Here is a 27,221-nt window from a genome sequence, read left to right as displayed (position 1 = left end):
GCCTGAAGCTGCCCCCACCCCACCCCACCCTGTGACCTCAGGGTGCAGGCAGACGTGTGCACAAGGTGTGGGCCGCCCCGGCCCACTGCCCACTGCCCCAGACCCCAGTGGCTGTTCACATCCCAAGTCTGTCTCTTGCTTTAGCCCCTGACTCCAACAAAGAGAACAAATGGAATGTTCTGGTACCTCAGCCACATAACTAATGGCGTCCTTCAAGTTGAGCTCGTGGAAAACATTCAGAATCCGATCTCGTGACTTTTGAGCCGACCTTCTCATAAGGATTTTGCTGAGGAATTTCCTATCAAAATTGGTCCACCTGGGAGGGTCAAACCAATACCAGTATCAGCACTCATGGGGTTGTGGGTGAGGCCCCGGGACAGACAAGGACCTCAGCAGCATCTGGGGGCAGGGAGCAGGGTCCTCCTCCCAGTGCCCAGACTCTTGATAGACATGTCCGGCATCCCAGGAGCTGGGCCAGGACACAGAAGAGGCCCATCTCTCCCTCTGGTTTTTATTTACTGTAACAGTGGCCAAGGTGAGTTTTAAATTAAAAGAAAGAAACCTCAGTCACGCCACTCGATGCTCATTTCACCATTCCGTGCTTTGTTCCTGCCTTCCCACGGATGGCAGTCGTCACCAGAATGTGTGTACAACCATGGATTGCATTTTCTCATCAAGTGCAACATCGCCAACAAGTTTCCACACGATCCTGACTCCCAGAAAGGTGGGCTGAGGGCAGGGCGGTGCCAGGGAGGGCAAGGCCCCAGGCTCTGGCCACAGGGACGGGGCACATTGGAAAGGCTGGGGGAAGAACCTCCCGAGCTTTCACGCTATCAAGAAGCAGGCTGGCTAGAAGGAGACTTTTCTCCAATACAATTAGAACACTGGCCATGACTCAGGTCAGAAGAGGAGGGACTTCTAGACGAGGCCCCGTGCACCAGGAGCCAGACATCCGGGGAGGGCACCGGGGGAGGAGGAGATCCCAGGTTGGGAGGGGGCTCCCAGGGGAGGAGGGGGACTCCAGGGGGAGGAGGGAGACTCCGGGGGGAGGAGGGACATCCCAGAGGGAGGAGGGAGACTCCAAGGGGAGGAGGAGTATCCCGGGGGAGGAGAGGGACTCCAGGAGGAGGAGGGCGATCTCAGGGGGAGGAGGGGAATCCCAGTGGGGGAGGCTTCCAGGGGAAGGAGAGGAATCCTAGGGGTAGGAGAGGAATCCCAGGGGAAGGAAGGGAATCCCTGGGGGGAGGGAGCTCCAGGGGAGGAGGGGGATCCCAGGGGAGAAGGAGGACTCCAAGGGAAGGAGGGGGCTCTAGGGGAGGAGGGGGCTCCAGTGGGAAGAGGGAACTCCCAGGGGGAGGAGGGGCATCCCAGGGGGAGGAGGGGGCTCCAGGGGAGGAGGGTAATTCAAGGGGAGGAGGAGGCTCCCAGTGGGAGGAGAGGGCTCCAGTGGGAAGAGGGGGATTTCAGGGGAGGAGGAGTGACCCATATAATTTGCAAATATCCCTCTGGCTCCTGTGAGTGCAGTATTCTTGGGGTAGCCAGGTTAGGTTCAGGGGAACATCAGGGTCCTGTGGTTCTGTGGGGTCTCTCTATACCCTGAGGCTCCTACAGTCATTGTTAAAGGAGGAAAGAGGGGAAACCAACAACAGAGATAATGTGCCTCGAACTTCCCCATTTCAGTCCAGCCAGGGGTGACGCCAGCCACTTACTTATCTCTGAGGTAATTGTGTCCAATTTGCCCAGATATGTCCTCGATGGCTGAGAGGATGTGGTCAAAAGCCTTTGAGAGGAAAGACAAGTGGGTTAGCATGACTCTGAGGCCCCCTCACATGCCCCCCAACCAGAGGACACGACAGGCCCTCCCCCCTCCCTCACCACCCCTCCCCCCCCCTCCCCCCCCCCCCTCCCCCATACCCGGCCGTGCAGCTTCTCGTTCAGCTTGGGCTCCCGGTGCTCACTCTTCTTCACTTTCAGCCACTGCACCAGGGGCTTGATGGTCAGGCCCTGGAAGATGGGGTGTGCTGACTCTGACAGCCATGCCCTGCTCCAGCCCACAGAGCCCCCATGTGAATCTGCAGCCACCCTTGCCCACATGGGGTGAAGGGACCTAGCCGGGCTGTGGGCTTCCTGCAGAAAGGCGCCCCTGCAACAGCCTGCTGGCCCATGTCGACGCCCCTGAGGCCCTGCAGTGGGCTCCCCAGATTAGCCAAAAGCAAGGTGAACTGGGACGCCTTCCCGGGCGCCTCTGGTCCAGGAACGTCAGCTGGGGCTTCATTAACCAGACGGCCGAGGGAGGACATTTTTAGGCCAAATCGTGCTGTGTCCCCTGTGGGCCCACATGAAAACCTACAAAACAGCTCCTAGTTACTAAAATTATAAAAGCAATTAGGGCCTGGAGGCCAGAAGGGCTCCTTGTGGAGTGCCGTGACAGGGTGGGTCCTCCCTGGTGGCCTCAGGGCGAGGCAGGCTGGCATCAGGATGTTGGGGCTCGAGACACTACCTGGAAGATGACGGTGAAGAAGACGACGATGATAGTGGTGCTGACGAAGAGGTTCTTCTCCTTGACCTTTCTCTCGTCCAGAAGGACAACCAGGGCGTAGGCCACTGCCCCACGCAGGCCGCCGTAGGACATGACCACCTGGTCTATGATCTCCAGCTGCACCATCCGGTACCGATTCAGAACCCAGGTCTGAAGGACGACACCTGCAGAGCCAGGGTGCACTCACGCCACCAGCCACCCGGCTCCTCCTGCATGCGCTTCCTGGAAGGGCACGCAGGCGAGGCCCTCCAACCTGCCCTGACAACTGCGCTTGAGGGGTGACTTTGGGGGTTTCCTCCTAGGACTGTGACACGGTGACAGGCAACAGCTACATCCCACATACAGAACAATGAAACCCCTGCACCCATGCTCACCCATGTCCCTTTGTCCATCTTTAACCAGGCCCAGGCCCTCTCTCGGCCACGGGTCAGACCTGCCCCTGTGGGCAGGTCTTCGGCGGTGTCAGAAGCTGCTCCCAGCAGCTATGGAAATTCTCAGGTCTCGGCCTGACTGTGGCTGTAAGTGGCCGAGGCCTTGCATCACGGGAGATCTGGGACCAAAGGCCACCGCGTGAGGGCGGCAGGGAGAAAGCCACTCAGGCAGCACCACATCCGCTCCCTGGAGCATTCAGTCCCCAGCAGCCTCAGGAGCAGGCGTTGCTCCTCTGGGGCTGCCTTGCACCTCCGCTGGCCCCCCGTCACAGCCCCCGAGGCACCACACACCAGGGACCAGGGACCGGTGCTGGGCCCGGGCAGCGGGGCTCCTGCTCACAGGGGCCACGGTCCATTTCCTCAGTGGCTGATGCTGTCCCCATCATGGATGAGCCACCACATCCAGAATGAGTCAGCCGGAAACCAAATGGGTCCCTGGGTTCTGGAGCCTTCCCCCAGACCTCCAGCTGTCCTATCTCAATCATGAGGCGACAGGGCTGTGAGAAGGCCTGGACCCTCACTGAGGATGACCAATGGCCAGGCTGGTCTGAGGCTCCCCAGGGGCTCTTGAATCTGCTGTTCACTGGGTCCAGGGTGCAAACAAGGGGGCTGGTGGCGAACACCACGTCCCTGGTTCCCATGGACTTCCCACAGCCGTCCCTGCCAACACCCAGCCATCGTCCCCCATCTTCCCCCCAATCACCCTACAATCACCCCCATGGACCCCCATTATCTCCTCCATCTCCCCATTTCCATCATCCCCCCATTGACCCCCACTGCCCCCATCACTCCCCCGTGCCCCTGTCCCCCTGCCATCCACCCAGTACCCTCACCAATGGCCCGGTACACAGAGATGAAGACCAGAGTTAGGAGCACAAAGGCTGTGTTCCACTTCCAGATGAGGGGATCCACGGCTGAGATGCCCAGGAACATGAAGATGATGGTCTCGGCCCCGCTCGCCAGCATCTTCATGGTGTAGCGCACGGTGGTGGCGGACTGCTCCGAGATGTTGGCCTTCACGTACTTCTGACAGCAGATGCCGCAAAAAGTGATGCTGGAGCGGGATGGATGCACGTGAGGCTGAGGTCCCGAGGATCTGCTCCCACTGGACCTTGTGGGGTCTGGGACCTCAGGGCCTCTGTGTCCTGGGCAAACATCCACCTTACTGGTCAGCCCTTCTCTTCGTGGACATGGGGCTCCTCCTGGGGATCAGGGCCCTGAGCTGGGCACATATGGCCCCCCACACCCGGCCCCCCACAGCCAACATTACAGCTGTTGTTTGTGGACCCCTCGCCGCGGGAGCCCTGAGCCATGGACGGGCTGCCTCAGTTTCTCTCCACCGCCAGGCAGGCTGGCTCAGACGGGGGACGCAGGGCAGACATGGGGCCCAGGGAACAGCCAGCCTCCCCGATCACAGCCCCTAGAAGGGCCTGTGTGTGGACAGGGGTGGCACAGAGCCCTCCGTTGCTCAGAGCATGCGCTGCAGCTCTGCGAAACCACCAACTCCTTATTGAAAATGCCGGATAGATCAAATTCTTCGCCCCACAGTGAATTTTCTCCAGCTGGGCAGTGGGCCAGGCAGCTCAGGCCTATGACAGGCCACACCTCGTGTTGGGGGAAGTGGGGGGTGGGGGGGCAGCGGGGGCGTCTCTCCCGCCCTCTTCCTGGCGGGTCACAGGGGTGTTTGCAGCCGCTCGGCTGTTTTGCCGGGTTGTGGTGACGAGCCTGTGGCAGCCTTCATGCCCTCGCCCTTCACGGCCCAACGTGTGAGCCAACCCCGCCCACCAGGGCCAGCCGGGACCCCCAAGGGGGTGGCTCCGAGCTCCGAGGCCTGCTTGAGCGAGGGAGGACTTACGCCAGGATGGCCGACAGGGACAGCATCTCGGACGTGAGGTAGGACAGGTAGGAGATGACAAAGACGAAGCCGGGCTCGATGATGCGCACGTGTTTGGTGAAGCGGGTCACCAGCGAGAGCAGGAAGGCGAATATGACCCCCACCAGCGTGCCCCCCAGGCTCACCACGAAGAAGGACACTGCAAGGGGCAAGGACGCCCACGCTGAGGCCACCTGAATGGCCCTTTGTGGCCCACGGTGTGGCCCGGCCCGTGCGTTGTGGGTGACACTGGCCCAGGCTGGCCTTCCAGACCATTTCTCATCAGGGTTGCCTGGTAACCCCCCCACAGAGGCGCCAACCGCTCAGCAAACAAAGGCCGATTCTCTCTCTCGAAGAGAAGCCAGGTCTTGGGTCCAGCCTCAACGCGGACGGCAGGGGATGGAACAGCCATGGGAGGCCCGCTCCCCACCCCCACCATAGAGACAGCACCGAGACAAGCGGCCCTCAGGCATGGGCTGGCAGCAAGGCCCAGGGTCCTGGGCTCCCGGTGACAGCCAGGCTGTCACTGTGCCTGCCTGGAGAAACACCTAGGATTCCCCAGGACACCAAGATCCACGTCCTCTACCCAGACGTCTTCATGGGTCTGACGAGGCAACGACCCTCGCCTCCCAGGGTGGTTGGGACCCGACGAAATCGTGTCCATGAGACACGCCAGGGACAGGAGGGGCCTGTCACTGGGACTCTGAAACGGAGATGTTTGTTCCTACACAGGCTGTGGGTCCCAGGGGCCGGCCCAGCCCCACGGTCCAGGAGAGGTGCTGCCCCAAGTCGGCCCAGTTCTGGAGAAGAGACGGGGCTCCCACATGCCCCTGAAACACAGACCCGCCAGCCACACACCTATGCCCTTCACACAATCCACGCCAGTCACGTTGTCACCACCCAGCGTCACGAAAGATTCAAACACGTTGTACAGGACCTGGGGGGACAGAGAGGCACACAGAACACCTGGTCAGCCCGGGTCAGCCTGACGGCTCCCTGTCCCGGGCCCAGGCCTGTGGACTTGGGGCTGGAGTGCCAAGTCGTCTACTCTGGAAACTGAAAACCACAGGGAGGAAATCGTCACAGGGCAATAAGGGTCAACAGGAAGAAGGCCAAAGACGAGCCAGCAGGTGGGACATGGGACGGAAGGATGTTCTGGAAGGAACCGGAACCCTCAGGAGTGAAGCCAGCCCTTTCCTACCGCAGGGGCAACCATAAAGCAAACCAACTGTGTTTAACTCAATTCCATTTTCCGAGACAAATCCAGAGCTTCCCTTTCAGTGACTTCACTGTCCCGGCGACTCCGGATAGTGGGCTCGCAGCCCCTGAGGTCTCTGTCTGTTGATGTTTAAACCTTATCCTGCCAAGACGTTGCGAGAAAAAGCCCAGGACTCTGACCCGAGGCACAGCTGGAGACAGCTGTGCATTCTGAGCTGAGCAATCTGACACTGTGCTCGGGGCTCCACATCGAGGGGCTGAAGGCGGCTCTGGGTGGGCTACAGGCCCCTCAGGAAGACACCTGTCTCTGTGGCCCAAGTCTGTGCCCTCCAGGTCTGTTCAAGGGGAGAGAGGACCCCCAAGGGGAGTGTGCAAAGCTGCATTTACAAAAGGGTCGACGATGCACAGGTGTGTGCACAGGGACTGGTCACGTGGCCACGACGAGCGCTGGGATCCAGACCTCAGCTCACCCGGCCTCTCCATGAAGACGCAGGTGGCAGGGAAGAAAGAGCCTCATGCAGGGCCCCTGAAGAGCCCCTGACTTGGGCAGAAGTTCGCGCCACTAGGGAGACACGGCAGCCACATGCAAAGCAGGCCCAGCAACCTCAGAGCAGCTGGGCCACGTTTCTGATTGTCAAATGCCCTAAAGAAGCTCTTATCTGCACGTGAGAAGCCTGGTGCCACGCGCCCTGAGGGTTCCTCACCCGCCTAAACCTGAAGGAGCACAAGAGATGAGGATTTCTTAGAGACGCCACCGCACTTTCAGAGCGAAGGGGGAGCTTTGTGCCCACTGTGTCTGAAAGTCCTCAGTGGCCTAGGCAGTGGCTGGGGCAGGGGTTGCATGGGGATCGGCTGAGGAGGTGGCCAACACACCACTCGAAGGACCACTGAGGAGGTGGCTCGGTGCCGCCCGTGTCACCGAACGATTCACATCCACGGAGGTGGCGGCCCATCTAGGGACATTGTGAAAACTCCATGTGGCCACGGTGACGCTGAGACGGCGCCCCTCACGTGTCGTGATTCTCGTGTTCTTTACAGAGAGCTGCCTCCTGTCCTGAGGGTCCTCCTGCCCTGTCTGCCCATGGGCCCCGCAGGCTCCCGGGCGCCCCTCCTGGAGTGTAACCGCCTTTGCGCCGTGGGCGCTGGCAGATTCCCCTGCCTCAATCCTGTGAGATTTTGTTTATTTATCGATTCTTTTAGGAAAACCAGGAATGGGTGGACCCAAAGTGACAGACCCTGCTCTGGGAACAGCAACGGTGGGATTCTGTCAGTGAAATCCTCAACCGTGAGGGTGTGAGTGGGGATCAGAGGACTGCGAGGGATGAATGGAGAAGCCTGACGGAAACGCCGGCAGTCCTGAGCCAGGAGGAGCCGGCTCCCGCGAGAGGAGCTGGCATGGGCACCGCTGAGTGCACCCAAGGAGCATCTTTGGAGCAGGGGCCACCACCCTGCAGTTACCTACATTGGCAAGCTGTCCTCTGTTCCCCCGAGGGGTGCAGGGCCCCGGTAGAGGCCACAGTTCTCGCACGCACCCACCTCCCGCACGCTGATGCCCGGGGCTCTCCTGCCACCACTCACCACAGTGACCGCATCGTTCAGCAGCGACTCCCCGAACACGATGATGAACAGCACCTCATTGACGTGGACCTCCTCAAACACTGCCAGCACGGCCACCGGGTCCACAGCGGCGATGAGGCTCCCAAACAGCAGGAAGTCCAGCAGCCCGATGTTCAGGTCTCCTGGAAGACAGCAGGGCTGTGGGGAGAGCCCTTCGGGGCTGTGCAGCAGCAGAACCCCCACAACCTCCCCTGCCCAGTGGGGCTGCCTGGAGCCGAGGCCCACACACGTCATCCCCTCGGCCTTCTGGAGCTGCCTCAGGTGGCTGCCTGGTGATGCTGGAACGGGAGCCCCCTGGGGGGGACTCAGATTCTCTCAGGTCTGGGGCTGGCTGGCATGGAACCAGGATCAGACTGCCCACCTCCTCCCACTGACTCCCACTCCACTTTAGGAAAGCCTGGTCTCCCTCCTGGGGGAGGCGTCCCACTCTGACCACAGGAGCCAAATGGGCCCTGGTCCTCTCCTTCATCACCTCCTGGCCAGCCCACGAGGGAGCCCGCTGCTGGCAGATGAGGGGCTGGGGGTGCTGGCAATGCACAGCACGGAGCAGACCCCGGCCCCAAGGAGCCTGCAGCCCAGCTTAAAGGGAGTGTAGGGGCAGACAGTGGACGTGATGGGGTGAGGGGAGAGGCCTCCCCAGATGGTGTCTCAGCCCAGACTGCAGCATCCAGGACTGGCCTGAAGGGAGGTGACAGGGGGACAGTGCTCACAGGGGAGGGATTGGGTTGGGGAAACCCAAGGGCCTCCAACAAGAGTGACTGCTGGGGGGGCTGGGATGACATGGGAGACAGACAGGAGACTGGGGAGGTCAGGGGGAGGGTGATGGATGACGTGTTTTGGGGTGCTTGGAGGGGAGCAGGGCTGGGGTCAGGGAGGAGGGAAGGGGCCTCGGAAGGAGGTGTCCACATGTAGTCCAGTCCAGCCCACTTCCTTGGGCCAAGTGGCCCCCGCCCAGGGGTTCCCGGGCACCCTTGGATGCGGAGGTTTTGCTGAAATGCACTTCCATCCTTTGCAATCTTCCCAGATTCGTCTCAGGTGCCAGATCGCCGAGAAGCCATATGTAAATCCCCATTTCCCAGTGACGGCCCATTGGACCTGCTTCCTCAAGGGGCTATGCATGCCTGCTCTGTCTCCACTCCACCCGGTGTCACACCTGCTCTCAGTGGGCTCAGTCAGAAGAGATCTTGGCCAAGGGCCTTCCTGCTGCCTTCTTAATGTTGATGCCCCCTCCTCAGCCCAGGTGGACCCCAGTAGACCCCAGTGGACCCCAAGGGCCCAGGGGCCAGTCAGGCCTGAGGGCAGTGAGAGGCCTGCCGAGGGAGCAGAGAAGATAGAGGGAGGGCGGGAGAGGCCCAGGCCGCCTGGCCAGATGCAGGTCCTCCTGAGTCTCCTTCAGGGCCCAGCTGGGGTCCCCAGGAGCAGGTCATGTGTGCAGAGATGGGACCGTGAGGGAGTTTCCTGTGCACCAGCATCACCGTGTCTCAAAGAAGTGACAGCTGTCTGAAGAGCCGGCTTCCCATGAGTTAAGACGTCCCTTTTGTGGTGGTGGGGGGGGGAAGGGGTACCAGGTCTTGCTTTCATTCCCAGATGCTGTGGTGAGAATGCCTGGTCCCTCCTGGGTCCAAACACAAGGACGTCCAGACGACATTCACCTTCCAGGCCAGACCATCCTTCAACACCACCCCGGATGTTGGCCTCTCGCTGCCAAGGACCCTGACAGGCCCGGTGGTACATTCCAGAAGCCAGCCACACCAGGCAGGAGGTGTCCTGGGCAAGGAGCAGCCTGCCCTCCTCCCTGGCAAGACAGGCCACCTCCCACCAGCCCTGCCAGGAAGGTTCCAGGGACCGTACTGTGGCTCAAGGCCTCTGGGCTCCACGTCCCAAGCCCCTCTCGCCACCATGGCCCACCTGTGGGGGCCTCCCTGACTGCCAGGAGCTTCTGCAGGGCCTGTCCCTGGGCTGACCTGCCAGACGCCTGCCTAGGATGCCTGTTGCTGGGCCCACCTGTGGCCCAACCCAGGCTGGCCTTGAGCCAAACCTCAGAGCCTGGCACTAGTCTGCAGAGACCCACCCCTGCCAGCCCAGCTCTGTCGTGCCCCTGGCTCCAGGAGTCTAGGAACAGGAGAGACTCGTTGGCCCATGGGCTCTGCTCTGTGACCCTGGCCAATGCCTAGCCTTGGCCAGCTTCATCCTGAGGGAGAAGCACAGGCCTCAGGTGCCGCGACCCCTCAGGAAGCCAGAGCTGCTCAAACCCAGAAGCCCTGCCACGAGCCCCGTGGCTGGAGAGGCCGTGTCGTCTTAGGTGTGTCCCGGCCACTTAAAGACATCACCAATAAATGTCATCCAGTCACATCTGCCCGGAGCCTGCAGCTCAAGCACCTGGGGGGCCTGGACAGGCATGTGCAGCCTTGAGTCACCCTTGGTGGGTTTCTCTGGGCTGGGCCAGGCGGATGGTGCTGGACGGCAGCAGGGGCTCCAGGGAGCGTGCTCCACGTGGGGTCAGGACAAAGTCCCGAGGTGACAAATGTGCCAGGCGAGGTGACTGTTCCAGTCAGGGGAACTTTGGCCCCTCTTTCTCAATGCATCTCCTTTGTCATTAGGATTTCAAAGTCTCCATCCACATGGGGCGGGCGGGGTACTGCTCTTCTTTCAACCAGATGGCGAAGCGCCAGCCTGGGCCCACCCCTGAGTCTGGCTCTGCTGGTGGCAGGGTCTGAGGCCAAGGCCGAGCGCAGGGACCGGTGCTGTGGGTGCCAACACCCACCCTCTCTCCACAGACCCCAGATGCAAATGGCAGCTTAGCACCCAGGGATGCGTAGCACGTCGGGCCCTTCAAGGTCGGCAGGTCAGTGTGGGGCCCTGGCCTCACAGCTCCAGTTTCCCAGGCAGATGACGACAGACTCCCAGGTGGGTGGGGCGCCCTTGGGGTGAGGCCAGGGCTGAATTAAGTAACTCAAGCTGCAGGAAACACCAGCAGGGGAGGTAGCAGAGACACACGGATGAACTGGTGACAAGAGAGGAACTGGCATGGCTTTTTCTTACAGGTTCGAGTGGAATGACACCCAATGCACTGCGTTTTGCTCAGGCACGGGTGCACCTCATCTCTGAAATCCTGGGCTTGGGTGCCGGCCTCTGCCAGGGGGGGGGGGGGGGGGGGCGCCTCTCTGCTCTTTCCCTGGGGGCTTGGTGACAGGGGAGTGAGGCTGGACCCCACCTCCCTTCCAAGGAGGAGGGACAGCAGCTGTGGCTGCTCCCACCCACCTCACCTGCCGGCTGACCTGGTCGGACAGGAATCCATTCCTAAGCAGCCTGGGGATGCCCAGATGAGCTACATGTGGACTGACTATTTATGAATTAAACCTTAGTGTAAACATACCAGGAGAGTTAATGGACCCACCAGTGACATTTCTCACTGCCCTGAAATACTTGCCTCCTTTGTAGGTCTGCATTTTGCATCTGAGCTTTCTTAAAAGGGGCTGTCCAGAGGTAGTCCTGGAAGAGCCCACCCTGATGGGTGCCCACTTCGAGGAGCCCACTCAGTGGATGGGTGGACCATGGCGCCCACTCACCCATCAGGCCGCTGAGGAAGACACCATAGAGCGACAGGCCGGTGGTGGCCGCGTTCCACACGGTGCCGATGACAGCGTACAGCAGGATGGTGCCCAGGTTGCCGAAAAAGAGCCGGTTGGGCATGAAGTAGCCAGCGTCCAGCACGATGGGGGGCAGCAGGTAGAAGAAGAAGACGGTGGGCGTGAGGGTGAAGGAGGCGATGTGGTCGGCCGCCCAGACGATGCCACCTAGCACCAGGCCCAGCACGATGAGCAGCGCACTCTCGGGGACAACGCTGGTGACCTTGTGGGACAGGTGGAAGCCTGCAGGGGAGGGGAGCATCAGAGGGCCGGGCCCCCCGTGAGGACATGCTATTGACCTGGGGGTCAGGTAGAGGGCTGTGGGGGAGGGGAGAGGGTTAGGGGCCCGAGAACCCACCCAGCGAGGCCCTAAGGGAGCCGGCAGCCTAGGACCCCGAAGCCCCTCATCTGCAGAGCCCCCAGACCCACTCCTGGCACCTCCTGGGCAGATGTGAACGGGGGCCAGGTTCCCATTGGGAGCGGATGCCCCTCCCCATGCTTGCGCATGAGCTGATGGGGACAGAACTGGCTGTGCCGGCAACTCTGTGACCCACTTCCTGGGCCTCCCTGTTCAAACCCAGGAAGAGGCTGGGCTGGCCACGCCTTCTGGGGTCCACCTGGGGCTCTGGGAGGGGCCATCCTGACACCACAGGGCAGACATGGCCCGGGAGGCAAGGCCCACGTCCAGTCTGTGAGCACTTCCCCTGGTCCACTCGTGTGGCCCGCAGGCCTCCCACTCGGAGGACGGCCTCCCGCGGGTAGCCCATGAGGGTGGGGAGGAGGTGGGCACGGGGCGGGTAGAGCCCCAGGATAGTCAGGCTGGAGTGGCTGCACTGGGGCCTAAGGAGGAAACCCACACTGGGCAGGCAGAGCACAAGGTCCCCGCGTACCCTGGGCCCCATGGCCCACTCGCCCTCACCCCTCAGTAACCCCCGCTGGACCTTGTGCTGACTCGTCGAGGCGTGGAGCCTGTACCCGGCCTGGAGTCCAGGTGCCTTTTACTCTCCCTTGGAGGGACCGTCCCCTCTGCCCAGCTCTGCTGGGGTCATGACCCCCCAGGAATAGAGCCTTCTAAGGCCAGGGTCCTCAGGGCCCCCGGACAGGAAGTAGCTTCCTTGCCCATGTTCAAGCTTTTGGGGGACAATGGGGCCCCAGAGGTCCCCCCTCTGCCAGCCAGCCGCCTCAGCCCCCTGGGTCCCTCAGCCCATCAACCCTGCCAGGACCTGGGGTCAGGGTCCCTGCCACCTGAGTGGGCACCTCAGAGACCCATTGGGACCCATTCCTCCTTTGTTCTATTTTAAGACTCAGGAAAAAAAGTGATAAGAATTCCTATGTTAAGCCTGATTTCAAAATAGTTGGACTGTTGACAGAAGAGGTTAACTCCCTTGGCCTAAATATTTGGGATAATTGTCTCTTTCATTCACTGAAGTTCTGTTTACTGAGAGATCTTCTTTGAAACTCCAAGGAGAGCAGTCCCCTGAGAAGCCAGGACCCTGGCTCCCTGCAGAGCAGCTGGAGAACGGGGATGCAGAGGGCCAGGCACTATCTGGCGAGAGTCCAGTGGCCGAGGGTCCAGTGGGTCCAGAGGGTGAGGGAGACCCGTCTAACCTGCCCCATCTCAGAGGAGGAACCCGGGTGAGGCTGGAGAGGGAGGCCAGGCTCAGAGGCAGGGTCTGCGGCTCTGATCCAGCCCCACCCTTCCTACCAGGCCGCCTCGCCGAGCTCTGCACCCTCCCTCTTTCCTCACCTATATTTACGGGGTCACTGGCGGGGGTGGGCAAGCGGCTGGCTCTCGAGCGGCTCCCCGAGGAGGGGGTCCACGTCCTCCTTCTGTCCCCATGGACAGCCCTCGCCAAGTCTGGGTAAGGAATACTGTGGCCTCCCTGACCCTCGCTCACCAGCAAAGGCCCTGCTCTGAGCTCTGGGAGGGATAAGCTTTCAGCCAGTGGAGGCAGAACGGGTTAATGCTCTGGGGATCTGAGAACCCGCTGGGAGTCCAGTCCCTGCCTCCCGTGCCCTGCAGGACCCCCAGAGCCCCGGGGCCCTCCTGCACATCTTGAATGCCCATCAAGGTTCCGTTCTTCCCTCTGCAAGGTTTCACACATGGGGGGGGGGGGGCGGCCAGCACCCCTGCTCTCCCCAGGAGGGACCCCCAGGAAGCTGGCAGAGAGAGGTTCCCCCTTTGTGGACAAGCTTGGAGGCCCCAGGGGGCTGGTGCCTCAATGTTGCCATGTGACTGACGATTACCAAACACACCAGGGCACGCGTGACAAATGGCATCAGAGGGTGCCCGCCCAGAGTGAGGGAGCTGTTTCCGAACACGGAGGGTGGGTTCCCTGTAAGTCCTCGGGTGCTGCCCTCGGAGGCGGCCCGCCCACTGGCTCCAGCTCAGCAGGAGAACATCAGAGGGTTTGGCCTCACTGAGGTCTGCAGGCTCAGGCACCCCAGAGGGGGTGTCTCCGAGCTTGGGAGGGGCCATGATGCTGGGAAGGAAAGGCATGGCCACCAGGCCAACCTCCCCTCGCACACAGCGCCCGAGCTGAGTCCTTGGCAGCACCTGCTGCCCCAGATCTGGGCACAGGGTCAAAGGCACAGAGAAATGGGTCTCTTCCCACGACAGCCAAACCCCCCTGGGCCCCGTGACATTGGGAGCTGCCATGTGTTTTGGGAGGAGACCTGGGAGGCTGAGCCCCCCAACCCGTGGCTCGCAGCTGAGCCCACAGGGCAGTGCAAGAACCCCTGCAGGTCCAGGCCTCACTCCAGACACCAGACTCAGCAGGGCCTGGGAAGGCCCAGAATCTGCATCCTAATGACCCCTGGGGAGACCTGCTGCGGGGTCCTCTGTGGTAGACTCTGGGCCCACCTGCTTTGCTGTCACAGGAAGGACTGGGCACGTGCCCCTCCATCCGGAGCCTCCGTAACGGTTTATAATGTCCAGAAATAGCTGGGTTTCTCATCTTCTCTTCTTTTCTGATGGGCTTGGTGGAAAGCCGGTGGTCCCTGCCCAGAGCACTCTCTCCCGCAGGCGCAGCCCTCTCTGGGTTGTGGCTGCCCTGGACCACACCTCTGTCCTGGGCTGGGCCGTCAGTGAGGGGCACCCTTCCTTGGGGCAGAGGGGCTGTCCTCACCTGCCCTCATGGATTCCGAGCGAGCCCCCAGCAGCCATGTGGAGGGCCACCCCCTGGAGTTCTGATCACATTCCCACAAGTTGCTGTTTTCTACAAAACGTGCATTTTCCCTTGGTTCCTCCCATCCTGGTGGGGCTCCGTGGGAATCACGTCTGTGACAGCCTCTTATCCGCTCCTCCTGCCCTTTCAGGTTGTGACCAGGCGCCTGCCCAGTGCAGCTCCCAGAACGGCTGGTCTGTGGGCCTCTGGGAAGGTGGAATCCAGAGACCGAAAGACGAGAGCCCAGGGCTGGGCTGGGGAGGACGAGTGGCCCTGGACTCTCGAGAGCCCTGCTGAGGCGATAGGTGGGGTTTAGTCCTCAGCCACAACCTCCAAAACTAGATTCATGGCGGACCCCGGTTACTGTGAATTTGCCTTCCACAGCCTTGCGGCCAGCAGGGCAGGACGCTGCGGCGGGGCCGGGCTTATCCTGAACAAAACAACAACAACAGAACTTTGACTTCAGGAGCTCGAGGACTCGCTGACACCATTGGCTGATCCTGTGCCCAGCTCCTGCACGGTGGCTGGTTACTATAAAATCTTATTAATTAGGAAAACGGGTGGATGGGAGATAGGCTGCCTGTGGACCAGATGCCCTTGCTCGAAGTGAGCCCTGAAAATCCACAGGAAGTACTATTCGGACTTTTTACTCACTGAGAGAGAAACACACACACACACGCACACGGTGCCAGGCACAGGCACGTGATTTCCAGTTGGCCAGCACAACAGTGGACACACCCTTAGTGAAGGGTGGGCTCCTAGAAGCGGGCGGGAGCGTCTACATTTCAAGGTCAAGAGAGTGCTGTGTCCTGTACTCAGCTCGCCTGCCACACCCACCACACGGGGGTGGGGGGGGGTGGGGGTGGGGGTGGGGGGTGGCGCGCCTGACCCTCGTCCCAGGCAGGGGAGAAACCACATCTCCAGGTAGATCTAACGTAATTTTCTTTGTAACAAATGAGGTTCGAGCACTTGTTCGTGTCTGGGAGGCGTTCCCCCCTTTGCTGTGGACATTCACTTCTCCTCGCGGCGTGAGCCCCCTGCATGTCCGCAGCGCTGCCCCTCCCCTTCACTGTCTTCACGCTCTTCGGGGCGCGAGGCGGCGTCTCTCAGGACGCTTAGTGTCTTTGGTTCTACGGCTCCTGAGTTTTGTGTTATGCTTAAAGACTCCTCTGCTTTCTACTAAACTTTTAACATTCAATTTAACTTTACTTGAATTTAACAAAGAAAATATTTAAAAATAGAGGCCGGCCTCGTGGCATAGTGGTTGAGTTTGCAAGCTCTGCTTTGGCGGCCTGGGGTTCACGGGTTCAGATCCCAGGCACAGACCCACACATCGCTTATTCAGCCAGGCTGTGGCAGTGTCCCACTTACAAAATGGAGGGAGATGGGCACAGATGTTAGCTCAGGGCCAATCTTCCTCACACACAAACATAAAAAATGTCATGAACCTGAAGGACCCGCCCATCCCCAGAGAGAAAGTCCTCCGGCTCAGAAGTCTGCTCCCGACGTCCCTCAGGTCCTTGCATGGCTCTGGGTAGCAGCATCTACAGACGACCTGAGGCTCCTATGAGGCTGGTGCTCCCGCCCTCTACTGCCTGCTGCTCTTGGGCAGTTGGGTCTCTACGGCATCAGGATCTCTTCTCTCCTGTGGCACGGGTGCAGCTCTCACGGGAGCTGCTCTATTCCCCAGTCTTAACCTTTATCTTCTTCCTGCCCTGGAGTGGCTGCTTTTGTCCTCTCATGTTTTGTGATGTCTGCCTGATGCCAGGTGAGAACCCGAGAGCCCTGGGATGGGCTCTGGGGTCGCACAGCCAGACCTCCCGCAGGCCTTAAGTGGCACATGGCAGAAGGGCCAGACCGCCCTGGTTTCCACTCATTTATCTCAGCTGAGGGGCACTTGTTTGCTTGTTTCCCTGTCTGGTTGTCAGAAGTTTTTCATCCTTGCAAGCATCCTTGCCGCACAGATAAAGCTCAGCCTGACTTTCCTCCTTTCCGCTGACACTGGGGACATCTGTGCAGCATGCAGCATCTGCTCTTCCTCCGTTTCAAGGATGCTTCCCAGATGTCCTAATTCCCCCAACAGCCCCGGCCGGCCCACCTGCTCCACCTCTGCTGACTCTTTCCAGCTCATCGTCGGGGCTGGGGTCCCTCGGGGTCCACGCAGGCTCCATGCTCCTAACTCACTGTCAATCCAGGCGACACGCGGCATCCTGTGGAGTGACATGTGCAGCAGGAGCGTGCCATGCCTCTGGAGTGAGGGAGAAGGGGGTGCTGTCCCATCTCCACTCCTGTTGCCTCCACTGGACCACTGTTTCCTCTTCATCGGGCCGGCCCCCCACCACCGCGTCTTCTTTATCCTCTTTGCGCTGCGCTTACTGGACCTCTCCCACCTCCTGTGCTGCAGGGCTCGTCTCCACGCCAGCTGCACCCTGTTCCTGGTTCCTCACTGGTTTCTCTGGTTTACTCTATGACACTGTGTGAGCTCTTCAGCGCTTTTCTTAGCTATGAAAATCCTCTTTATAATGTCACCATTTTGTGGTCTCAGTTTGCGCTCTGTTTGGTTGGGTTTGTATTCTGATCCTTCTCCGTGAAGTACAGCTCTCTGGGGACCTTTCTCCTATTATGGGGTCACATTTTACCCCAGGTGGGCCTCCGCCCGCCCTCCTGTTTTCTTGGTGCCCCTCGCAGCAACCGAGGTGTTTCTTCCTGTCCTGTTCCTGCCTGACGGGCGGCTCTCTCCTCTGTCTGTGTGCAGGCTTGTATGTGGGGAGGATGCTCTGACTCCACCTGCTGACTTATCTGGTCCACGTGCCGCCTCCTGAGCTGGAGTTTGGGCAGGACGTCATGTCCTTCTCCTGTGGTGTGAGCTCCGTGGTGGGCAGCAGGGAGAGCCCCCGGACCTTCATTCTGTGCCGTCACCTGCCATCAGGTCGGTAGCTTGGCCCTGCCAGGACCCGGTCTTCTGGGCCTTCTGCCTATCCCTCCAGCCCAGCCCAGGCTAGATGGGGCTACCGGCAGCCGGTCGGCCTCTGGTAACTGGTTTGTCTTTCTGGGTTGGGGATGACGGGAGGGCGACAGTCTCGACTGGTCTGGTTCTCCATCTCCACCCAGAACTCGAGGGTCTCCAGCTGATGGGAATTCACTAGTGTGTCCCGCCGGCTAAGACTGGTCAGGCCCTGGGGTGGCTCCCCTCTTCTCCCGTGACCCCCTTCAGAAGGCAGTCTGCATTGTAATGAGCTAATTAAACCAAAGACTGGATGGATTTTAAACGGCAATTTGCTAGCGGTTCAGCAATTAAGCGCATAATGGCGTTTCAGGAGTCGGTAGGCCGAGCTCCCAGCCCAAGTGCCCTGCGGGCCTGGCTCCCACTGCCGGCCGGTGAGGGCTCTCTGGCTGGAACGGGCCCAGCCCAGGCAGGCAGCGCTTTCCGCAGCACAGGTCGGGACGCAGCTCCTGGTCAGGCCCCACACTGCAGGCCAGGAGCCTCCTTCCTGCCCCCTGCATGACGGTGACATTGTGTCGCAGGGTTACCCTGAGGACATGCGGAGATAGTGGGGTCAGTACAACAGGGCCTTTCTTCCTACCATATCCCCGCTGCAGCCCGCAGCCCATGTGAGTGCAGGCGGCCCCACCGTTACTTCTGCGGCAACATCCAGTCCAGTGGCTGGGTTCCTACCGCCTGGGCAGCCTGGTCTTCTGGGGACGCATAAGGGGAGGGGACCCTGGTGGTGGGGGTGGAAAATGGAGAAATGAGTCTCCCGGCTCTGTCTCCATTGCCAGAAACCCCGGCATCTCTGTCCATGCCCTGGGGCCACATGCTCAGGTGGGCTTGGCCACCAGCTCCCGTGGCAGCTGTTTTCCCAGAGAAGGGCTTGGCAAAGGCGAGCCTGAGCAGCAGCCCCACAGCCTCCTCAGGGCCCACAGCCCTGGGGCCTTCACATCCACCTGAGCCAGAACCTGAGCCACAGACACAGAGAAAGGCCAGCGTCCTCAGGCCTCGCGCCATCAGAGCTCCGGGGGGGCATGACTAGGAAGCCGGCGTGTGAAGCAACCTCTGCATCAAATCCACTGTGTTTGTTGAGGAAAAGCCACACCCTTTAGGGGGAAAGGGCAGAGGACATCAGAGACCCTGAGGGAAACGGAGACAGAACTAGCTGTGAGTTGCGCGTGTCGCGTGAGGGCGCAGGGAACGCGCTTGGCCAGGCTGACATGGGCTCCGCTGCAGCCAGAGCAGGAGCTAAGAGGGAGCCGCACAGAGAGACGCCGTTCCCTGCGCGCTGTGGACGCCGCCGCGGCAGCAGCTTAGACTCTGAACATCTGAGGTGCTGGTGCAGGCAGAGCACAGAGACACATGCCCAGGACTGACACGGCAGAGCGAGGATGACAGTAGGAGATGGGACGGAGTGTTTGTCCAGGACAAAATCAAAGCAGCCAAGAACACAGAGGCCACGGCGGAGCCGGGTGAGGCAGGTCTGGAGCACCCCTGCTGCGGCTGGTACCTTCTGACAGGGGAGCGTTAATGGACTGACTTCCAAACCACAGGTAACTGATTGCCGAGGCCTGAGGAGTTCCAGCTAATTAAGCATAAATGGCTCTGTGGCAGGATGGTAACGACAGGGGAACACACACTTTAGTTCTAATTACAAACCCTCTGACCAATGTCAAAGGTCAGGAGGCACCGGCTGGCCAGCCAGCCAGCCATTTCTGGAGGACCGGGACAAAGCGGGTGCTGGGGGCTTGGGGAGGTCATCGCTGACGCGTGTCATGCCCCTCGGAACATAGCTGGGGACCCGGGCCCTGGGGTCAGGCCCTGCGTGGCCACCGCCTCCAAGGATGTCTCAACAGGATTCAGCTGAGTCCACGCAAACGCAGCAGCACGGTAAATCCTCTGGTTTTACTTTAACGTGGAGAGCTGTGGCCAATTGAACCTGCTGGACAAGCAACCAGCCCCAACAGTGAAGCCCTTTCCAGAGAAAAGAGTGGGATGCACAGGGGCCCACATGGCTTGTTAGGACGAGCAGGTCAGGGTCGGACCTGAAATGTCACCCTCGGGGGCACAGACACACAGACACACACACAGATACACAGACACACACACAGATACACAGACACACAGATACACACACAGACACACACACAGACACACAGATACACAGACACACAGATACACACACACACAGATACACAGACACACACAGATACAGACACAGGCACATGCAGATACACAGATTCAGACACACAGACACACAGATACAGACACACAGACAGAGACACACACATATATGCACGCGGGTCCCTAGCACTAACTCTCCAGCCTTCTCTACAGACACGTGTGGGGTCCCCTCGCCATACTTCCAGGAGAGGGGCTGGTTTTGTGCTCCCCTCCCCACCAGTCCACTCCTCTCGGATCATGTCACTAGCTGAGGTCACCCGGCCTGGTGCGAGGAATTACAGCAAATGTGTCGGCCACTGAGCCCAGGGCAGGAGGTAGAGACATTTACAGTGTCCACAAGTGTCACCCAGCAGACCCCGCTCCTGCCTGCAGGGTGTGGCAGACGAGTGCTCTGAGGCCACCATCAGGTGGAGCGAGGCCCTGGCCTCTCCCTGGGGAGGGGGCCACTCTCTCAAGCAGGTGGTGCCGGCCCTGTCGGGAGGGGCCGCATCCTGGGCCATGTGTGCAGGGCTTTGAGGACCACACGGCCTTCCAGGACTGGCCCTTCTGCTCACAGACACAGACCTTTTAAACACTATGTGTTTACAAAGCACAAGCAAACTTTGTCCATTTTTAAATTAAAAAGTGAAAACTGTCAAAGGCTTCCTAGGGAAGCAGCAGCTTCTTCAACTCTGAGCCATCGTGAAGAAGAGATGTGAGGACAGAAGGAAGGCTGGGCCTCCTGCAGGCCACCCTGGCCAGCTCAGGCCCTGGACAGAGACTCAGGGGAGCGTTTAAAAAAAATAAAACCCTCATCCAGTATTCAGAGGAGTCCACCCCAGATGCCATCCCTCATAGGGAGGCAGGTGTTATTGATAATATCGTATGTGATTATACATATTAACAAAAACCAGTAGTAAGTGTTGGCAAGTGAACCGCGAGTGAGTGGCCTGGGCCTGTGGTGTGACTCGCCCAAGCGGGAGCCAGGCCCGAGCCGGAGCACCAGCCGGCTGGGAGCAGGGGCCCCTCCACACCCAGTGCCTTCTCTCCCCAAGCCCTCTTCTGTGTGAGTCTGCTCCTAAAGTGCTCCACGGATTACATGTTGTAAGCTTTGCTTTCTTATGATTTCACGATTGGCTCGAACTTAAAATAAAGATTTGAGAGGATTTGTGACAATTGCATCTTTGTGGCTGGGTACCAGTGGAGCAGCTCCCACTGTGCCACCTCTCCCCCATGTAACAACTGTGAACTCTGGAAAAAACATGTAAAGCAAGTACTTAAGACACTGAAGAGAGACGAAAATGGAGGGGGCTCTAAACTTTGGGGAAGGGACAAGCATTGAGCGATTTCCCTGTTTTGTTTTGTTTTTCTTTTGAGGAAGATTAGCCGTGAGCTAACATCAGTGCCCATCTTCCTCTACTTTATATGTGTGACGCCTGCCACAGCATGGCTTGACAAGCAGTGCCATGTCCACACCCGGGATCCAAACTGGTGAACCCCCGGCCACAGAATCGGAACGTGCGAACTTAACCACTGTGCCACCAGGCCAGCCCCAGATTTCCCTGTTTTTTATGGCTTTTTCCAGAGAGCAAGTCCTAGCTGGGGCCACGCAGAGCAGCTGAAACTCAAATAGAAACTCTTGTCTCAGTGGGTGGAAGAACCAGCGGGCAGCGCTCAGGGTGACCACAGTGGCTGAAAAGCAAGGAGCAAACCCTAGAAAGGAAGGAGCCACAAAGGCCAAACCCCAAACTCTGCAATGAACTCTTTCCAAGTCTCTGGCTGACTAAAACTGCATGAGAGGCAGGTCTCGAGCTGCTCACAGAAGCTGAAAGAACTGGACAGAGGTTTCAGCTGCCGTCACCACAGGGGTGACATATTTGTAGCTTCAGTCCAGTCCTGGTAAAACAGCAATGCAGCAGCAACAAAACCACAGAGTCAACACTCTTCCAGAGCAGTGACAGAATAGAGTCTCTACAACGTATGGATCACAATGATGTCCTGGAAACAATGCAAAATTACTAAACATATGAAGAAACAGGAAAATGGGACCCATAAATCAAAGGAGACCTCAAGATGACCCAGATGTTAGAATTGACAAAGATTTAAAAATAGCTATTATAACTATGCTCAAGGATATAAAAGAAAATATGCTTGTGATGAATTAACAAATAGTAAATCTCAGCAGTAGAATGGAGCAGGGTTGGCAAATTTTTTCTAAAAGGGTCAGATAGTAAATCGTTTAAACCTGTGAGCTAGACAGTCTGTCTTGCAACTACTCAGCTTTGCTATTTGGCACAAAAACAGCCATAACATACATAAGCAGACGAGCACGGCTATGTTGCAATAAAACTTTATTTACAAAAACAGGTGGCCAGCCCATGGGCTGTCATCTACTGACCTCTGAAACAGAAGATATCTAAAAGAACCAAACAGAAAATCTAGAATTGAAGAGTTTAATATCTGAAATAAAATATTCGATGGATAGAGATGACAGAAGAGATAGTGACCTTGAAGACAGATCAGTAGAAGTGATCCAATCTGAAGAACAAAGAGAAGAAAGATGAAAAAGTGAACTGAGCTGCAGCAGCCTGTGGACAGCATGAGAAGGTCCAATGTATGCACAGTCAGAGTCCCAGGAGGAGAGGAGGAGTAGGGTGGCGTAGAAAAAATCTGAAGAAACAACGGCCAAAAATGTCCCCAGTTTGGTGAAAGATTATAGATTTAAGAAGTTCTTTATACTGAAGGCTGGCAGAAGAGGCGCCCACACCAGAATCACACAGATGCCAGCATGGCACCACACCAGCTCCCTTCTCTGCATGAGACACAGCAAGGGCTGGAGAAGGGCATGAGCGGTGACTCTGCTTTTACAGAAGGAGCAGACTCAAAGCCGGTGGCCCTCGAGGCCGGGCGAACCAGAAAAAGCGTTCTTCTTCAAATTTTTAAGTTTCAAGAACATAAAAACTTAGTTATACTGTCAGAAGCCATTGTGGGAGGAGAAAACCTCAACCTCAGTTGGGGTTTGTGGTCGACCAGCTGTCTGGTGATTGATCCTAATGACCAAATTCATTGTAAAGTCCACTGCAGCAAAGATACAAAGACGCTTCACTCTGGGGTGTGGTTGGGGGACGTGAGGGACCCTTGAAAAGGCTACAAGGATTTTGCAGACGGATTCCTTATGGGGGCAAGTTTAGATCTCTCTGACCTTTATACCTTCATGTGAAGAATTCCAGTAAGGCTGTTTTCTCTGGGGACATCCTTTGTGCAGATAAATGTGTGGCAATGTCCCAAGGCGTCGTAAACCCAGTCTGTGCCTGCTCACGTGGCTGCCCCGTTGTCGCAGTCACCATTATCAGGACTCTCCCAGCATTGTCCTCGGAAGCCAGGACTTTGTCACAAGCCACTGCCCGGACACAGGAGGCGATGGGGACGACTGATATTTGATATTGATGCTGAGCTGCAGGAGGACAAAGGGCTCCTCTTTCCCAAGGTGGGAAGACTATAAGACGGCCGCCAGGCCAGGGGCCCGCGTGGGTACCGGCTCTCCAGGAAAACTGCACTGACGTATGTACATCATTCCTGGAGGCAAATGGCACAGCCGAGATGCCCCCTGCAGTTCCCACCATTTGCTCCAAAGGCAGAAGGGTCATGGGCCAAGGGCAGGCCCTGGGCTGGGAGCTGCTCCGGGGCACGCCTGCCACGCCGGGGCCACCCCATGGAGCGGCACCTATCGGCGGGATCAGAAGTCATGGTTTCTGCACATTTGAGGTCTTTCTGTTCTGAAGGACCTGTCTGGCCGCTTCCTAGCAAGTTATAGACTTGGTTTCCTCGTCGTGGGAGCCTGGCCTAGACCTCTCTGGGCTGTTGTACAGATGGAGTCAGATTAGTGCAGGACGGTAGACTGAGTGCTGCCTCTCTACCCCGAGGAGAGCAAAGGGGAAAGGGGGTCACTTATTTTCTTTATTTTCAGTTTTTGGCCTGGCCTACAGGAAGGAGAGGTTTCAAGACACTGGTCTCCCAGGCAGCCCACCTCACGGCCCCCATGCTCCCCTGGGGTTGTGACAGCCTGCTCCCACACACGGGCACCCAGCCTGAGGATGCCTCTGGGGGTTCCCAGGCACGAAACCAGTGGCCAGACCCCAGGAAGCACCCAAAGCAAGCAAGGAAACGCTGCAGAGAGGCAGCCTCAAATGTCATCATCACCACCGTCATGACTAAGAGAGCACATTGCATCCTTGACCAGAAAGTACATCCAGAGACTTTAAAGCCTCGTGTTAAAAATACAAGAGACCGTAAGGGCAGAAATTAAAAACTCAACGGAAGAACTGAAAGATGAAGCTGAAGCGCTCTCTCAGAAGACACAGAAGAAAGTTAAAGACAGAAAATGCAGAAGCAGCAGCATAAGAGGAGCTGAGGACGCAGGGGCTCAGCAATCAACCATGGGGCTTTCAGAAGGAATGAACAGAGGGAGCATCAGCAGAACAAGTGCACACGTTTCCAGAAGGAAGGACTTGTGTCTCCAGGGACTCAGCACAACGGGGGAAATCAGATCTACCCCAAAGTCTCACGAGAAAACTGGTGAACACGGGCGAGGGGGGTGCCTTAGGCATGTTGCCAAGCACAGCAGCCTGTCAGGAGTTTGGGCATAATTATTTAAGTACAGAGAAAACTGAGCCAACAACAGGCAATCATTAACTTCCGGTAAAACAAAAGGTTGTACGGGAAATGGAAAGCGATCCCATGCTATCCTGTGGCCATGAAGACGGTCCGTGTAGTCCTGATAAAGCACAGCATTTGGTGGGAGAACTTAGAGAGCAAGCATGGCAGGGGGAGCAGTTCCCCAAGGTCTCCCCTGGCCAGAGCCCCACATCCGGTCAGCTCACATCACAACTCCTTCCCACCTCGTCCACCCCCGTGTAAGGTCCAGGCCAAGAGAGCCTAAAATGCCCAATATCGGTCAGCAAAACCAGGAGTCACAGGGCGAGCACGCTGGCCAGCTGGTCTCTCTGGGCAGGGAGGGGCAGGGGCAAGAAAACCCCAAAGAATCAAGAGAAAACTCCTGGAACTAAAAGTGACTATCGTAAGGCTGCAGGATACACAAAGTCAATTGCTTTCCTGTATAGCAGCAATGAACATGTGGAATTTGAAATTTAAAACTCAATACCATTGACATTAGCACAAAAAAAATACCTGGGTATAAATCTAACAAAATATGTACAAGTCTATATAAGGAAAATTACTAAACTTTGATGAAAGAAATTGAAGAAAATCTAAATGAATGGAGAGATATTCCACATTCATGGACAGGAGCTCAATATTGTCAAAATGTCAGTTCTTCCCATCATGACCCATAGATACAATGCAATCTCAATAAAAATCCCAGCAGGTTGTTTGTGGATGTCAACAAACTGATTCTAAAGTTCAAAGGGAGAGGCAAAAGACCCTGGATAGCCAACCCAACACTGAAGGAGAACAAAGTTGGATGGCTGACACTGCCCAACTTCAAGACTTACTGTACAGCCACAGTGATCAAGACAGTGCGGTACTGATGAAAGAAAAGACAAATAGATCAACGGAACAGAATAGAGAGCCCAGAAATAGGCCCACGTAAATATTGCCACTTGATCTTTGACAAAGGAGCAAAGACAGTCTTGTTAACAAATGACACCAGAACAACGTGACATCCACACGCGCAAGAATGAATCTAGACACAAACCTCACACCCTTCACAACAATGAACTCAAAATGGATCATAGGCTCAAATGCAAAACGAAAAACTATAAAACTCCCAGAAGATAACAGGAGAAAGCCTAGGTGACCTTGGGTTTGGGGATGCTTTTTAGATACAAAACCAAAGTCACAGTCCATGAAAGAAAGAATCGATAAGCTGGACTTCACTAAAATTAATGAAGTGTCCATGAAAGACACTGTCAAGAGAATTTAAAAAGCCACAGACTGGGAGAAAATATTTTAAAAAGGCACATCTGATAAAGGACTGTTATGCAAACTATATGAAGAACACTTTACACTCAATAAGAAAACAACCAACCCAACTTAAAAAATGGGCCAAAAGTCTAAACAGACACCTCAACAAAGAAGATACGTGGATGGCAAATAGCATATGATAAGATGCTCCACATCATATGTCATTAAGGTATTGCAAATTAAACCAACAAGGTCTTCCTATCCTTCTATTAAAATCCAGAACACTAACACCACCAAATGCTGGCGAGGACGTGGAGTGACAGGAACTCTCGTTCACCGCTGGTGGGAATGCAGAATGGGGCAGCCACTTTGGAAGACCATTTGACAGTTCCTTACAAAACTAAACAGACTCTTACCATACGATCCAGCAAGCAGACTCCTTGGTATTTACCCAAACGAGTCAAAAACTTACATCCAAACAAAAACCTGCACACAAGTGTTTATAGCAGCTTTATTTGTAATTGCCCAAACTTGGAAGCAACCAAGCTATCCTTCAGTGGGTGACAGAGAACCTTAAATGCATGTTGCTAAGTGAAAGAAGCCAATCTGAAAAGACTAAATACTGTGTGATTCCAACCACACGATATCCTGGAAAAGGCAAAACTATGGAGACAGTAAGATAAGCAGTTGCCAGGGGTTGGAGAGGGAGGGACGGGTAGATGTAGCACAGGGGATTTTCAGGGCAGTGAAACTGGAATGGTGGACACACGTCACTATCCGTTTGTGCAAACCCACAGACCGAACAACAGCAAGAGTGAGCCCTAGCGTGCACTGTGCGCTCCAGTTAGTAATGATGCATCAGTATTGGCTCATCGACCGTAACAATGTCCTGCACCAACGCAGGAGTTAACATCAGGGAAACTGCAGGGCGGTGGGGTCCTGCAGTGGAGGGGGACTGAGGGAACTCTCTGTACTATCTGCTCAATTATTGCGTAAATCTACAACTTTACCAAATACATTAAGTCTATTAATTTTTGAAAAAACAGCATCTCTGAGGTCGTGGTGGGTGCTCCTCTGGGGGGAGGAGGGTGCCTTCACGCTATTACGTGGCCATAAGACGCCAGGCCAGGGATGAGTGACGGCATTTTATGGACAAGAGAGTGGGAGGTGGGCGGGCCAGGACACACGCCTGCTCCTCACCCATGGGTTGCGAGCAGCGTGTAACAGCATGCCAGCCGGTAACTATCTATTATCATTCCAAATGCTGACACTGCTGTCAGGTTTCACCAGAATTTAAAGAAGTGAATGTCCCACTTTTCACTGTAAAATGACAGGAGGAAAAGGTGTGGCTGCTGCCTGCAGGGAGGGTTCCCATGACCGGGACCGAGAGGTTTGGTCCTGGTAGGGGTGCCATCGTCCCCAGGAGCCTCACTGCCACTGGTGTGTAAGGTGGGAGAGCTGCGGCACCAGGGGCAACAGAGGGCATGCAAGAGTGTGTATGCACAAGTAGGAGTGAGTGAGTGTGCAGGTGTGAGCAAGTGTGGGTGAGTAGGGTGTGAGTGACTGTGAGGGTGAGAGACTGGGGGTGTGAGTGTGGGTGTGACTGTGAGGGAGCAAGTGTGAGTGAGTGGGGGTATAAGTGACTGTGAGTGTGAGCAAGTGCGGGTGAGTGT

At 57.2% G+C, this 27,221-nt stretch overlaps 1 protein-coding gene across 1 annotated transcript in view; it reads right to left on the bottom strand.

The window, feature by feature from the left end:
- The window catches only part of SLC9A3 (solute carrier family 9 member A3), a 52,440-nt gene that overhangs the window by 5,962 nt on the left and 19,257 nt on the right, over positions 1–27,221 (bottom strand). The window contains exons 2-10 of the mRNA XM_046670812.1: positions 11,248–11,550; positions 7,640–7,800; positions 5,702–5,780; positions 4,826–5,003; positions 3,804–4,024; positions 2,501–2,703; positions 1,915–2,004; positions 1,710–1,780; positions 187–316 (exon numbers count right to left, since the gene is read on the bottom strand). Of these exons, the coding sequence (XP_046526768.1) occupies positions 187–316; positions 1,710–1,780; positions 1,915–2,004; positions 2,501–2,703; positions 3,804–4,024; positions 4,826–5,003; positions 5,702–5,780; positions 7,640–7,800; positions 11,248–11,550 (1,436 nt within the window). The remainder of the gene's footprint in view (positions 1–186; positions 317–1,709; positions 1,781–1,914; positions 2,005–2,500; positions 2,704–3,803; positions 4,025–4,825; positions 5,004–5,701; positions 5,781–7,639; positions 7,801–11,247; positions 11,551–27,221) is intronic.

The sequence above is a fragment of the Equus quagga genome, chromosome 9 (genome assembly GCF_021613505.1).
Source record: "Equus quagga isolate Etosha38 chromosome 9, UCLA_HA_Equagga_1.0, whole genome shotgun sequence".
NCBI lineage: Eukaryota > Metazoa > Chordata > Mammalia > Perissodactyla > Equidae > Equus > Equus quagga.
Note: the sequence above shows the minus strand (reverse complement) of the source record. Positions and strands in the feature narration are given on the sequence as shown.